We start from the raw sequence: 13986 nt of genomic DNA, 5'->3' as shown, positions 1-13986 counted from the left end.
TCACCATAGTGATTACTTTTCATTGTTGTCAGCTTGGTCATCAATGTACTCAACACTGTCATTATCATCATAATCTTCATCTTTGCTGACAGTATCATCGTCATCATCATTGTCTTTGTCGTCGTCGTAATCACACTACACATGTTCTGAGGGAACGTCATCATCGGCAGTTCAGTGACTCGACCCGTGTAATCCGATACTGTCAATAAACTCATCGCTGATCATCAATAATCACAATCCCTTCACTTTTATCCCAGGAAGAAAAGAAGAAGAAAAAAAAAAACGAGCAAACCGCATCCATGTGCACACGGGATTTTAATTCCGTTTCAGCATTCCGATATTTTACAGCTCAGAAATATTTAAACCATCAAGCAGAAAGACAATAAAAAAAAACACAAACGGCTACAAATATATACACCACATACAGCATGCTGAATGAATTCGCCCCCTTTAAGTGCACACTGAGAAGTAGAGAATAAAGACGAATCCAGGAGGAAGAATCCCAAATAAACAGCATTTACAGTTCAAAACAATCCAAAACATAAATTATAACGATCATCTGTAACTCAAAAGCGACACAGGGGTGAAGATCCGGCGCACACTGTGCGATAAATCGGTGCTTTGTGTGAAATGCTCAGGAGAAATACCTTAACCACTAACGCAAAAAAACTTTTGCCTTTTTGACCTTTTTGAAATATTGAAAAGATGCTGCATTCAAGGCAAATACATTTTGTCAATGAGGTACTCTTACAAAAACAGATTAGAAAGACAGGTTGACGGACGAGGTCAGACAGGAGTCTCCATGGACTATGATGTTTGTGGATGATATTGTGATTTGTGGTGAGAGTAGAGAGCAGGTGGAGAAGATCCTGGAGAGGTGGAGATACACGCTGGAGAGAAGGGGAATGAAAGTCAGTAGGAGTAAGACAGAGTACATGTGTGTGAATGAGAGGGAGGGCAGTGGAGGGGTGCGGTTGCAGGGAGAAGAGGTGGAGAAGGTGGAGGAGTTCAGGTACCTGGGGTTAACAGTGTAAAGTAATGGAGAGTGTGTTAGAGAAGTGAAGAAAAGAGTGCAGGCAGGGTGGAGTGGGTGGAGAAGAGTGATAGCAGGAGTGATTTGTGATAGATGAGTATCTGTGAGAGGGAAAGGGAAAGTTTATAGGACTGTGGTGAGACCTGAGATGTTGTATGGATTAGAGACAGTGGCATTGAGTGAAAGACAGGAGGTGGAGCTGGAGGTAGCACAGCTGAAGATGTTGAGATGTTCGTTGGGAGTCACGACGATGGACAGGATTAGAAATGAGTTTATTAGAGGGACAGTGCATGTAGGACGTTTTGGAGACAAGGTGAGGGAGGTGAGATTGAGATGGTTTGGACATGTGCAGAGGAGGGACATGGGGTATATCAGTAGGAGAATTCTGAGGATGGAGCCACCAGGAAGGAGGAAAAGAGGAAGACCAAGGAGGAGGTTTATGGATGTGATGAGGGAAGACATGCAGGTATTTGGGTTGAAAGAGGCAGATGTAGAGGACAGGGGGGTATGGAGACGGATGATCCGCTCTGGCGACCCCTAATGGGAGAAGCCAAAAAAAAGATCATTAAAAACAATTTATCGATTTACCTTTACAGTTTCTGGAGTCTCCAGTGTTAGTGCTTTGTAACAGTCGGATGTGAAGAAGAAAATATTTTCAGGACAGAGAAGAACACTTTCACTGTTCCACAAAAAAAAAAAAAGGGTGATCAATGGATTTATAAAAAAAATATAGAATGTGATTAAACTAAATGCATCGAAACTCTTTGTTCTGATTGGTCAAATGTGGTTGGTCCTCACTATGCAGGAACTTGAAATAAAAGTGATCACACCTTTAATCGCGCACAATGTTGATTTGGAATTAAGATCCGGATCACGTACTCTGAATTTAACGCCATTCCAGGTGTATTCTTATCTCCAAAGTGTTTTAGATAAACGTCGAACTGAAGACAGAATGGTAAGGGACATGTGATTAAAATATTACAATAATATTAATATATTTCACATTCATTTCAGGTTACAAGTGTTTTCAGGCAGATTCATGATAAGTACAGTAGACTGGCTTGTTTACGTTCACATTCAAGTCTTTAAAGCTCAAAAGCCTCCAAATCTGATCCGACATTACTGACCTTACGTAGCGACTGAATTGTTTACATTTAATTTAGGCAAAAACAACATTTTTCTCCGGATTAGTTTCTGTCATTTTATGGTTCACGGAAGCTTTATGCTTTTTAAACACATAATATTTAGGCCACGCCCCTTTCCCGGGTCTTCTTTAGTTCTATAAAGCTTTAGCTGGAAGGAATCAGAAATACAGAAAACCAGGCTTCCCAGGTAATCGTTACGTTCAAGCTGAGAAAAAAAATTTCACAATCTTGTTCGGTCCTTGAGCAGGAGAGGTGATGAAGCACCTAGTGTCTACGGCGAGAGATGATCTAGCTGTAGCTCGGACACGGCTTGCTGTGCCTGTAATGTGTGATGTAGACGGCCGTCTGGTGCCACCAGTAGAACATCATGACCACCAGAATGTGCCAGAGCTGGTGACTGGCCCCGAGGTAGTTCAGCTGCCCTGCAACGAACAAGCCAGTAGAGAGTAAAACACGCCGCATCAGCGATTACGATATCTGATATTCTCCCATTCTGGGGAAGGCGGCAGCTCAGTGGTTAAGGCATTGGACTTTGGATCTGAAGGTCGTAAGTTTAAATCCGAACCACTGCTCAGTTGTGATGAGATCAATGTAAGTTGCTGTGGATAAGGAGTGTCTGCTCAATGCTGTAAAAATCTTCTGTGCTGAGGTTTTCAAAGATCTCGGATAATGAAGAGGCGTCTCTTCAACAACAGCATGCTGTGTTTTATTCCTCTTTTACTACAGCTAATTGGCCTGATGTAAAAAAATTTAAATAAAATTATACATACTCTGATCCTGGAGTCTCCTTCCTTAAAGAATAAACGAAAGACGAGACACAGGAAAGATGGGACACCTGAAGAACTGAGTGTTTACCTGGGAAGTAGCGCTCAGGCACTTTACTGATGTAGAAGAGGAAGGCTGAGGCAGCGATCAGATACAGGACCATGACACGTGGGAAAAACAGCTGCAAACACAAGGACAGCGCGTTTTTACGACGTTCCGAATCACAACTCAAGTGCGTTTTCGAGCGTGTGTACGCACCTGAACGATCTCGGAGCGGAAGCCTCCGTTAAGCCACACCCAGTGGCAGGCGGGGACGATGCCATATGCCGCCACGGAGCAGAAAATACCAGAGCGCAGCATCTTCCACTCCTGAGTGTGGTACAGAGGGTGGATCTGAGCCGAGAACACGGACAGGATCAGAGCCAGAATCGTGATCAGGTACACCTGCCTCCAAAACTGAGGAGGGGGAGGGGGAGACACAAGTGAGCGATCAGTACACAAAATACTGTACGTGAATAGTGGATTGTGATTGTGTGATTGTTCGGGTAGTTTGTGTTTGTCTGCTGAATCTAAATGAATGCGCTGATTATAAACTCCTGTAACCATAGTAACATCCAGCTCCAGTTCCATTTAGAGTAAAACAGCGATTTCCTAATGATCTTATGGAGCTCCATAGAGGATTTTTGCATGTGGCAGAACTTATATAGTGAATACGGGGATTTTGATAAACTGCCCAAAGCTGGATTTTTATCGAACTGCAGAAGAAAATGTTCAAATGAGAAACAGAATGAAAAACAGCAGCAGGATTGAACTCCGACAGCCTCTGTGAAGCAGTCGTGCAGTAAAATCGTGTAACAGTGGAGATAAATAAGTCGTACCCCGTCGCAGTAGAAGGCGTAGAACACTCCCGGGACGTAGCATCCCAGAATTCCCACCGAGATCCCGGCGTAGTCCAGGGCCAGCCAGCGGCGGCTCGTCTTTTCCGAGCGATGGCAGCAGAACAAGTGATATCCCACCGAGCACAGCATACACACCTGAACACACAATTAACATCGCACAAAGCACGACTGCGGTATTTATACAAATATTAAAAGTATATCTAAAAATCACACATAAGAATGTTAGGCAGTCACTACATCATATAATAAATACATATTTATATATTTTATTTACTTCTGAGACACTTTTAGACTTTTTAATAATATTTAGATTATAAAATAAACTGTTATTATGATTATTATCATCATTATTTTTATTGGTTTTATAGATTTTTTCACCTATTTTGTCTTCATTTTAAATTTTGTTTCACTCTGATTAAATGAAGCACCCCGATGTTAACTCTCATGGTTCAAGTGTGTGTATGTGAGTGTGTGTGTGTTCACCTGAAAGCAGAAGAGCCCTATAGAGTAGATGACGTAATCCTCTCGGGAAGCTCCTGCAGCCGGTAACACTGTGGACATGTCGTTCACCCCCAACAAGAAGAACAGCACAAAGCCCAGGAGATGGCTCCAGATGTTCACCGTCTCATTAGACCGAACGAATATACTGCAAAAAAAAAAAAACAACACACAGACAATAATGACAACGACAATAATAAACACTTCATCTTAAATGTGTGGGGTATTTTTAGAGTCCAGCGTGGATACAAACCTTTTCAGGCATAAGCGAGAAGGCAGATATGCTCGGTAACCATCTGTGATGTACGGGTTCTCCTTCAGGAACACGGGGATCTGCTCGTAAGTGTAAAGTCGGATCCCTCTGGGCACAAGAACCGGCCAGTACTGATAACTGCCCAGTTCTATGTAATGAGGACTCTTCAGGATCTTCTGAGGCATCGTGGTTCATCAGCGTTCGCTTCAGCACTGTGGAGAAAAATAAACGAAACGCATAGAATCCATTATTATTATTATTATTATTATTGTTATTGTTATTATTATTATTATTACTACACTTTGTAATTTACAGTGTCAATTTAAATTTAATCAAAAAACAAAACAGTAAAATTAAATCTATTATAAAATAAAAGCAAATAAAATCAGTGGCAAGAAAAAAAAACGGAAATAAAGAATATATAATACAGTGCACGAAACAAAAAAACATAATATGAATAATAGTATAAAATATAAAAATATTTGTTAATGTAAACATTTAAATTAATATTTAAAATTTAATGTAAATAAGATAAACAGGCTACTGAAATAAATGACAGTAAGTACAAATTATAAATATTAATCTATAAATAGGGAAAAAATACTGTGTAATAAATAGACAGAATAAAAATAGAATCTTTGGGATACATACATTTCTTAATATTTATTAATATATTATTTCAAGTTTAAATTATGAGCAGACATTAAAGGTGATTCTTTTTTCTATAAACGTTTTTTTCTTTGGCGAATTAATTTGTATTTTTTTTTATCATTTGAATAAATTTTTGCAAATGTTTGTAACTGTTACTGACCCTCCGACTGGCTAACGTTAGCCTCAGAGCTAACATGCTAACAACTGAATTATAATGCGCGTGCGACAGAAATGTGCACTGATACAACATTTGAGAATTAAAAGTTAAATTCTCACCTTGAGGTACAGGTTTGTTAGATATGTTTTATATCACCGCAGGTGCGGGTTTAATTATTATTGTTATTATTTTATTGACAACCGCCATATTAGCAGCTGTTAGATTTTTTTTGTTGTTGTTGACGAGGTAATCCTGCGACGCTGAGCGATGACGTAAACACGACGCGACACCATGCAGCGCTTCTACTGTATGTGCTCTCCATAAGGATGTAGGAGGTATGAGAGTGTGAAGGGCTCAGATTTATGATACGTTTATTGATTACATAATTATATAGTTTATTGATTATTACATGGTTGTAGCTTAAAATGTGTCTCCCACACGGTAGTTTATCTCGTTTTATGCAAAAAATATATTTATAGGAAAAGGGTGCTGTGAGAATTATATACAGGTGCATCTCAATAAATTAGAATATCATTAAAGAGTTGTGATAATTTTGGCTTACAATTAACAAAAACCCACTAATTCACTTTATTCATCAAAAATTTTTTAGAATACTCCATAAGACCAATTAAAAAAAACCTTTTTAGTGAATTGTTGGCCTTCTGGAAAGTATGTTCACTTACTGTATATGTACTCAATACTTGGTAGGGGCAACTTTTGCTTTATTTACTGCTTCAATTAGGCGTGGCATGGAGGTGATCCGTCTGTGGCAATGGAAGCCCAGGTCTTTGACAGTGGCCTTCAGCTCTTCTGCATTTTTCGGTCTCTTATTTTTCATTTTCCTCTTGACAATACCACAGAGATTCTCCATGGGGTTCAGGTCTGGTGAGTTTGCTGACCAGTCAATCACACCAACACTATGATCATTTAACCGACTTTTGGTGCTTCTGGCAGTGTGGGCAGGTGCCAAATCATCCTGGAATATGAAATAAAGCTGGTCAGCAGAGGGAAGCATGAAGTGCTCTAAAAGGTAGACGGCTGTGCTGTGCTTGGACCTGATAAAACACAGTGGACCAACTCCAGCAGATCACACGACTCCCCAAACCACCACTGACTGTGCAAACGTTACACTGGACCTCAAGCAGCTTGGATTCTGTGCCTCTTCTCTCTTCTTCCAGACTCTGGGACCTTGATTTCAAAATGAAATGCAACATTTTCTTTTATCTGAAAAGACGAGTTTGACCCACTGAGCAACAGTCCAGTCCTTTTTGTCCTTTGTCCAGGAAAGACACCTCTGACGTTGTCTCTGGTTCAGGAGCTGCTCGACACGAGGAATGTGTCAGTTGTAGCCCATAGAGACGTCTGTATGTGGAGGCTCTTCAAGCATTGACTCCAGCTGCAGTCCACTCTTTCAAATTCAGTTCACATTCAAATTCTTGAATGGGCTTTATTTCACCTTTTTCTACCACATTTTTACCTTCTATTAAACTTTCCATTAATGTGCTAGGATACAACAGTCTGTAAACAGCAGCTTCTTTAGCGATGACCTTTTGTGTCTCACCCTCCATGTGCAGGGTGTCAATGATCCTCTTCTGGACAACTGTTGAATCAGCAGTCTTCTGCTATATACATGTATATAACTATATAAATATTTTCTCACTAGACAGCTCAATATTATTCAGACACCTTTATCATAAAATCTTTATTTTCTTTACAGTCATCAGTGCAGAAGATGCTACTTATCATGACATTAGTGTTGTAAAAGTCTAAAAAGTGAGTTTTTTCTTCATGCATATTGGAGCATCATGTACAGTAGTTCCATGCCTGGCACAGTGATGTGTTCAGGTGTAGTTCTGACACTTGAAAATCCATAAATTATCTAAAGAACTGTTTTGAAGTTACTAAAAAAAATACTAATAAGGTGTTATTTGAGTTCAGGGTGTATACACTATACTTTTCCAGCCACCATATTGAACACCTTTAGGATGAATTTGAACGTTGACTGGACCCCAGGTCTCCTCACCTTCTCACCTACATCAGTACCTGACTTTACTAACAGGATTTTAGTGGCTGAATGGAATCTCCACAAAATCTTCCCAGAAGAGTGGAGTTTATTATAACAGCAAATTTGGAAAAAATATTGAATGGAATAAAAAAAAAAAAAATCCACACCAATCTTTTGTTTAAGTGTCCAAAAACCTTTGTCCATATAGTGTGTATGTGTAAAACTTTATACAAAACGTGTCAAAACAAGGCACAAGTGCAAAAACAAAAAAATCAGCAGAATCGACCAATAAAAGAGAACTTCAGAGTAGTCTAGAGTAGAGACATAGAATGCAGTCTCTAAAGGCAGGGCATTGCTTATAACAAATCATCTATAACAATAAAAAGGCACACAGTGAGAAAACTAGTGACTCTGAATCCTTGTGAACTTCATGCAGCGACCCTGCAAAACACAACACACACACACACACACACACACACACACACACACACACACACACACACACTTCAGTTATATTTCTGATGAACGCTTATTATGAGAACATGTTTTATTTATAGACTAACATTTGATTTCATTTTTTTATTTCAATTCTAAAGTGCTTTATTGGTACGAATGAAACGTACAAATTTGCCGGAGAATCATAAATTCTGGAAAATAATAAGATCAATAAATATACATGTTTTGTATAAGACAATAATAGTGGCAAAATGTAATATGTCAGTGTGGGGAGAAAGAGTAAAAAAAATAAAACAAATATATAAAAATAGAATAAATAACATGTACGTTGATTAACCGTCTCTCACGCCCTCTAGTGGCTGACTGCAGTACCGTCTCTAGCCCCACCCTAGTCAAGACTGTCAATAGAGCACTATTCAAGATTTATTTCTAGCGATCTGCCTGTTTGTCCATCTGTCTGTCCATCTATCTAGAATGTCAGACAGTAAACATGTCTCTTTAGTATAGAGGTCAGTTTTCACCACCACACAGAGCTGGATGCAGTAAACAAAGTCTGCATTTTGATGCTCATGATGTTCATGTGCCTAATAATGTCCAGTTTAATGATAACCCTAGCATGTGTGTGTGTCTATTAGTCCTGATTACAGCTCCACACTTTTCTACTCTTTCGTGTTAATTAGCAGAAATTCGAGCTCCACCCAGTAATTGCTCCTTCCTGTTTTCATTTGGGACAAACATGAAAGTGTGTCTCGTTGTCAGAAGCTGCAAGATCTCATTCCTGTAGGACTCTGATTTAAGTTCTATGGTTTCACATGCTCTGTATATTTTACAGGACAGACAGACAGAACAGAAGCGTACCTTATCGTGTGCTGTAGGTCTCATCACAGCCACTCGGTCGTACTGTCGCCGCAGCAACGCTACCAGAGCATCAAAACGGCCCTGAAGACACAAATAAAACCACCAGCTAGTTATTTTTCATTTTTCATAAAAAAACGTCATTCATCCAAAACCAACACCGCTTTGGTTTAAGAGAAATAAAACACTGATTATTTTCCTGTAACTGCACAACACTGTTTCTACCTAATAGGAACACTTCTCTCACCTTAATCGGGGTGTACCATTTAGTATGGGGTGGGGGTGGATGGGGTGGTGCTGGTCTACGAGGAGCTCTCTCAATTGGCTCATTCAGTTCTTCCTCTTCGGGCATTGTGATCACGGCGTTCTTGGCTTTCTCCAGTCGTGCGCCTTCCTCAGTGGAGCCTCGTTCTCCCCAACGAACCTGTGAGGAGAAGGTCTCTCCTCAGAACCTGCTCAAACCTGAGTTTCTTACATCTCACCACTCAGCACAGTACACACAGCAGGGGAGTGAAGCCTGAGACCCGAGTGAGGAGATTGGGTTCATTTAAAACTGGAAATAAACAGCAAGTGCTTTTTTCTCATGTCTGATCTCAACCAGCCTTTGATCAGATGATGGATTAGATCTTAAACGTTTTATATGGTTTTGGAGTCAACATCCATCAGGACAGTTTTGTAAATAAGTTTACTTTAGTTTACAGTAATAATTGGTAGGTTTGTTTTTATGATATCAGGTGTAATATTTTATACTCATGGTCTTCCTACACATGGATCATCTGATTACTTCAGTATACATGATGTTCAACTCAGTGAAAAGTCACAGGACGTTCAAACCAAAGTCATTAAAGTATCTGGACGTGGTCTTTATTCCTGCCTGAAAGTTTTACCTCCATGCGTTTAATCCCCCCGACTCCTCGGCCTCCATAGTATGACGCATCCACAGTGGGCCATTTTTTCTTCTGTAGGGGGTCTTCCTCTGGCTCCTGAGACACACACACACACACACACACACACACACACACACACACACACACACACACACACACACACACACACACACACACACACACACACAAGGACACTGAGGGCATTGTTTTCTCCTAATACACAATTACAGAATATGTCCTCATGTAAAAGTCAGAGAGAAAGACAGAGTAGACGTGTTCTGGAACTTACGATTAGAGGAGGAGGTGGAGGAGGAGGAGGTCGAGAGGGTGGAGGATCTTTAATGACCTGTCGGAAAATGAAATAGTGATTAATTAAAAACCTCCCGTTGCCCCGCCGTCACTGCGACCGAGAGAGTCGAGAAATCTGTACTGTGTTTCTCACCACGGTACAGCAGAGCGGCCAGAACCACCACAGCAGAACCAGTGCCACCAGCAGTAGCAGAACCAGGAGAACCAAAGCCACCACAATGCCGTTCGACTGCCATAACACACACACACACACACACACACACACACACACACACACACAGAGAAAACCTCTCAGATTCTGCAAACTGATTCTTGTTTTGTAGCAAGGATGCACCAATTATTAGCCAATACTTATGAATAAGTACTTTTACAACTTATGCTCTAAAAATATTGGCAGAATTTTTCATTCCATGAATGAATTCTCATCAAATAGTGAATTTTGATTTGGTCTTCATCAGTGATCCAGAATTATTGGCACCCCTTACACAAGATATATTTATTTATTTTTATTGTATATACTTATCATAAAAGTTTGATGTAAAACGGGATACAGGAACCTTCTTGGAGAACAGATGTTTCTAGATATGGTTAAATAATCAAACCATATGGTACCGTACTATCAGGTGGAAAAGCCCCATCATTTAAACACGCAGGAGTTATAAATACTCTGTAGTCACATGGTAACGGTTATACTCACACACGTGGTGGCGTGGATCGTGATCGGACTTGAAACGTAGGAGTGGCCGTGATTAAAGCTAATCAGCACTTCGATTGAGCTGTGGAGAGACACAGCCAGGAATCAGAAGTCTGTCTGAGAAAAGGGTGTAGAGTCAACAGCTCTATTAGTGCAACAACTACTAGAACTACTGTAGAAACCCATATTATGGCGAAAAACCCTACAGTTAAATACAAATCAATACTTTAGGAAATCAGTCAATCCATAAAATCTCAAGAGCTTTAAATGCATCTCCAATTGCAATAAACACTATGATGAAAAAGGAGGAAAGGAACAACAATAGCTACCTCTGCTGCAGAGGATAAATGTATCGGCATTACCAGCCTCGGAAAACTGCCAATTTGCATTGTATTAGAAATGCCTCCTTTTGCCCAAATTCTTTATTTTTATTATTATTATGACTGATGAGATTGGAAGTTACATGGCAAGTGATCTGAGACTGCTCTTCCGGACAAAATCTCTCCAGATCCTTCACAATTTAGTGTCCATGCTGGTGGAATCTGCTCTTTAGTTCACAGATTTTCTATGAGGAAAATGTAAATGTTTTAGGATGTATAGAAAATGACTGAGGATGGGTAGAAAATGTCTCAGGATAGGTAGAAAATGTCTCAGGATGTATAGAAAATGACTGAGGATGGGTAGAAAATGACTGAGGATGGGTAGAATATGTCTCAGGATGGGTAGAAAATGACTCAGGATGGGTAGAAAATGACTCAGGATGTGTAGAAAATGACTCAGGATGGGTAGAAAATGACTGAGGATGGGTAGAATATGTCTCAGGATGGGTAGAAAATGACTCAGGATGGGTAGAAAATGTCTGAGGATGGGTAGAAAATGACTCAGGATGGGTAGAAAATGACTGAGGATGGGTAGAATATGTCTCAGGATGGGTAGAAAATGACTCAGGATGGGTAGAAAATGACTCAGGATGTGTAGAAAATGACTCAGGATGGGTAGAAAATGACTGAGGATGGGTAGAATATGTCTCAGGATGGGTAGAAAATGACTCAGGATGGGTAGAAAATGACTCAGGATGTGTAGAAAATGACTCAGGATGGGTAGAAAATGACTGAGGATGGGTAGAAAATGACTCAGGATGGGTAGAAAATGACTCAGGATGTGTAGAAAATGTCTCAGGATGGGTAGAAAATGACTGAGGATGGGTAGAAAATGACTCAGGATGGGTAGAAAATGACTGAGGATGGGTAGAATATGTCTCAGGATGGGTAGAAAATGACTCAGGATGGGTAGAAAATGACTCAGGATGTGTAGAAAATGACTCAGGATGTGTAGAAAATGTCTCAGGATGGGTAGAAAATGTCTCAGGATGGGTAGAAAATGTCTCAGGATGGGTAGAAAATGACTCAGGATGTGTAGAAAATGTCTCAGGATAGGTAGAAAATGACTTAGGATGGGTAGAAAATGTCTCAGGATGGGTAGAAAATGTCTCAGGATGGGTAGAAAATGACTCAGGATGGGTAGAAAATGTCTCAGGATGGGTAGAAAATGTCTCAGGATGGGTAGAAAATGTCTCAGGATGGGTAGAAAATGTCTCAGGATGTGTAGAAAATGACTCAGGATGGGTAGAAAATGTCTCAGGATGGGTAGAAAATCAGGATGGGTAGAAAATGTCTCAGGATGGGTAGAAAATGACTCAGGATGGGTAGAAAATGTCTCAGGATGTGTAGAAAATGACTCAGGATGTGAAGAAAATGTCTCAGGATGGGTAGAAAATGTCTCAGGATGGGTAGAAAATGTCTCAGGATGTGTAGAAAATGTCTCAGGATGGGTAGAAAATGTCTCAGGATGGGTAGAAAATGTCTCAGGATGTGTAGAAAATGTCTCAGGATAGGTAGAAAATGACTTAGGATGGGTAGAATATGTCCCAGGATGGGTAGAAAATGACTCAGGATGGGTAGAAAATGACTCAGGATGGGTAGAAAATGTCTCAGGATGGGTAGAAAATGACTCAGGATGTATAGAAAATGACTCAGGATGTATAGAAAATGACTGAGGATGGGTAGAAAATGACTGAGGATGGGTAGAATATGACTCAGGATGGGTAGAAAATGTCTCAGGATGGGTAGAAAATGTCTCAGGATGTGTAGAAAATGTCTCAGGATGGGTAGAAAATGACTCAGGATGTGTAGAAAATGACTCAGGATGGGTAGAAAATGACTCAGGATGTGTAGAAAATGTCTCAGGATGTGTAGAAAATGACTCAGGATGTGTAGAAAATGACTCAGGATGGGTAGAAAATGTCTCAGGATGGGTAGAAAATGTCTCAGGATGGGTAGAAAATGACTCAGGATGTGTAGAAAATGACTCAGGATGTGTAGAAAATGACTCAGGATGTGTAGAAAATGACTCAGGATGGGTAGAAAATGACTCAGGATGGGTAGAGGGCTTTTTCTTGCAAATACCTCGCTCATATATTTTTTTAAAGTACTTTGTGTTTTTGTCAGTACGCTTGTTCCATGTGTATCTATTTCTATAGTAACAGCTCGTTCACATAAATGGTTTAATAAAGACGTGAGTTTTTCTTCTATGTGTGGAAGGAGTCTCCAGAGTCAGAGTTTTGTTAGAGGTAAAACTGATACACTGGGTTTTTTGTGAAAATGAAAGGAACAAAATTGAACTCGGGCATCACGCCAAGGTAAACTAAAATGCAGTTCATGCGCACACACACACACACATATACACACACACACACACACACGGTTTATGGGTGCAGCCTCTCCTTATCAGCACTCTCATGGCTGCCACTGAAACCCAAACAGAGATTGAGTGGATTTTATCTCTCCCCCCTCCTCTTACAGCTGCTGTTTGCTAATTCGGGAGCAGGATGAAGAATGTTACTCACTGTCCAACTTCAGTCAACACTGGAGCTGGACACAGCACATAAGAGTCCTTCACAATGCTCGGCTTTTCATCTAAGAGAAAGAAAGACATCAGCATGAGATCAGCGCAGCCACAGAGATGGAAATTTCATAATGTCACGCTGCATAGTCTCTTAAACAACAACACCATTTTTACTAAAAAGGAAAAGAGGCTAAAAATAGTAATGATTCATCACATATTAAACTGGTACTCTGTGTGTGTGTGTGTGTGTGTGTGTGTGTGTGTGTGTGTGTGTGTGTGTGTGTGTGTGAGTGAAAGAAAGAGAGAGATTACTGCAGTACTACAGGTGAAAGTTTGAAATTTGTCTAAATGCAAATGTAAAATTAATATTCATTATTATATATAAATATACATTATATGTCCAAATGTTTGTGGACACCTAAGTAGAAGATTGGTATGTGCTTCTTTTTGAACATCTCCTTCCATGTCTCCATGT

At 40.1% G+C, this 13986-nt stretch overlaps 2 protein-coding genes across 4 annotated transcripts in view; both read right to left on the bottom strand.

Moving 5' to 3' along the window:
- Positions 1 to 296: 296 nt before the first annotated feature.
- On the bottom strand, positions 297 to 5662 carry paqr3b (progestin and adipoQ receptor family member IIIb). 3 transcript variants are annotated; one of them, XR_014537880.1, is made up of 8 exons: positions 5521 to 5662; positions 4594 to 4805; positions 4326 to 4488; positions 3822 to 3977; positions 3202 to 3399; positions 3034 to 3124; positions 1622 to 2600; positions 297 to 890 (listed from the first exon to the last, which is right to left on the bottom strand). XR_014537880.1 is itself a non-coding variant. In XM_083568842.1 (7 exons), the coding sequence occupies exons 2-7, from the start codon at positions 4776 to 4778 to the stop codon at positions 2885 to 2887; spliced, it is 822 nt and encodes a 273-aa protein (XP_083424968.1). In that variant the 5' UTR covers positions 4779 to 4805; positions 5521 to 5662; the 3' UTR covers positions 297 to 2884. The 3 variants fall into 3 exon arrangements, 2 of the variants coding, with proteins under 2 accessions (XP_083424968.1, XP_083424967.1); XM_083568842.1 differs by having other exon boundaries at positions 297 to 2913; XM_083568841.1 differs by having other exon boundaries at positions 297 to 2600.
- Positions 5663 to 7073: 1411 nt separating this feature from the next.
- Positions 7074 to 13986, bottom strand: part of antxr2b (ANTXR cell adhesion molecule 2b) — a 13868-nt gene continuing 6955 nt past the window's right edge. The window contains exons 10-17 of the mRNA XM_083568791.1: positions 13513 to 13582; positions 10611 to 10689; positions 10047 to 10142; positions 9894 to 9950; positions 9605 to 9700; positions 8965 to 9141; positions 8721 to 8801; positions 7074 to 7847 (exon numbers count right to left, since the gene is read on the bottom strand). Of these exons, the coding sequence (XP_083424917.1) occupies positions 7809 to 7847; positions 8721 to 8801; positions 8965 to 9141; positions 9605 to 9700; positions 9894 to 9950; positions 10047 to 10142; positions 10611 to 10689; positions 13513 to 13582 (695 nt within the window). The 3' untranslated portion in view covers positions 7074 to 7808. The remainder of the gene's footprint in view (positions 7848 to 8720; positions 8802 to 8964; positions 9142 to 9604; positions 9701 to 9893; positions 9951 to 10046; positions 10143 to 10610; positions 10690 to 13512; positions 13583 to 13986) is intronic.

The sequence above is a fragment of the Silurus aristotelis genome (genome assembly GCF_946808225.1).
Source record: "Silurus aristotelis genome assembly, chromosome: 18".
NCBI classification, from domain to species: domain Eukaryota; kingdom Metazoa; phylum Chordata; class Actinopteri; order Siluriformes; family Siluridae; genus Silurus; species Silurus aristotelis.
This window is presented reverse-complemented; position numbering and strand designations above follow the sequence as displayed.

Excerpts from the sequence above, each read along its gene's own strand:
- paqr3b (XM_083568841.1), bottom strand. The coding sequence starts at position 4,778 with ATGCCTCAGAAGATCCTGAAGAGTCCTCATTACATAGAACTGGGCAGT. Across the intron at positions 3,400-3,821 it reads ACGCCTTCTACTGCGACGGG|TTTTGGAGGCAGGTGTACCT; the intron begins GTACGACTTATT and ends CCCCCTCCTCAG. Across the intron at positions 2,601-3,033 it reads GCCTGAGCGCTACTTCCCAG|GGCAGCTGAACTACCTCGGG; the intron begins GTAAACACTCAG and ends TGTTCGTTGCAG.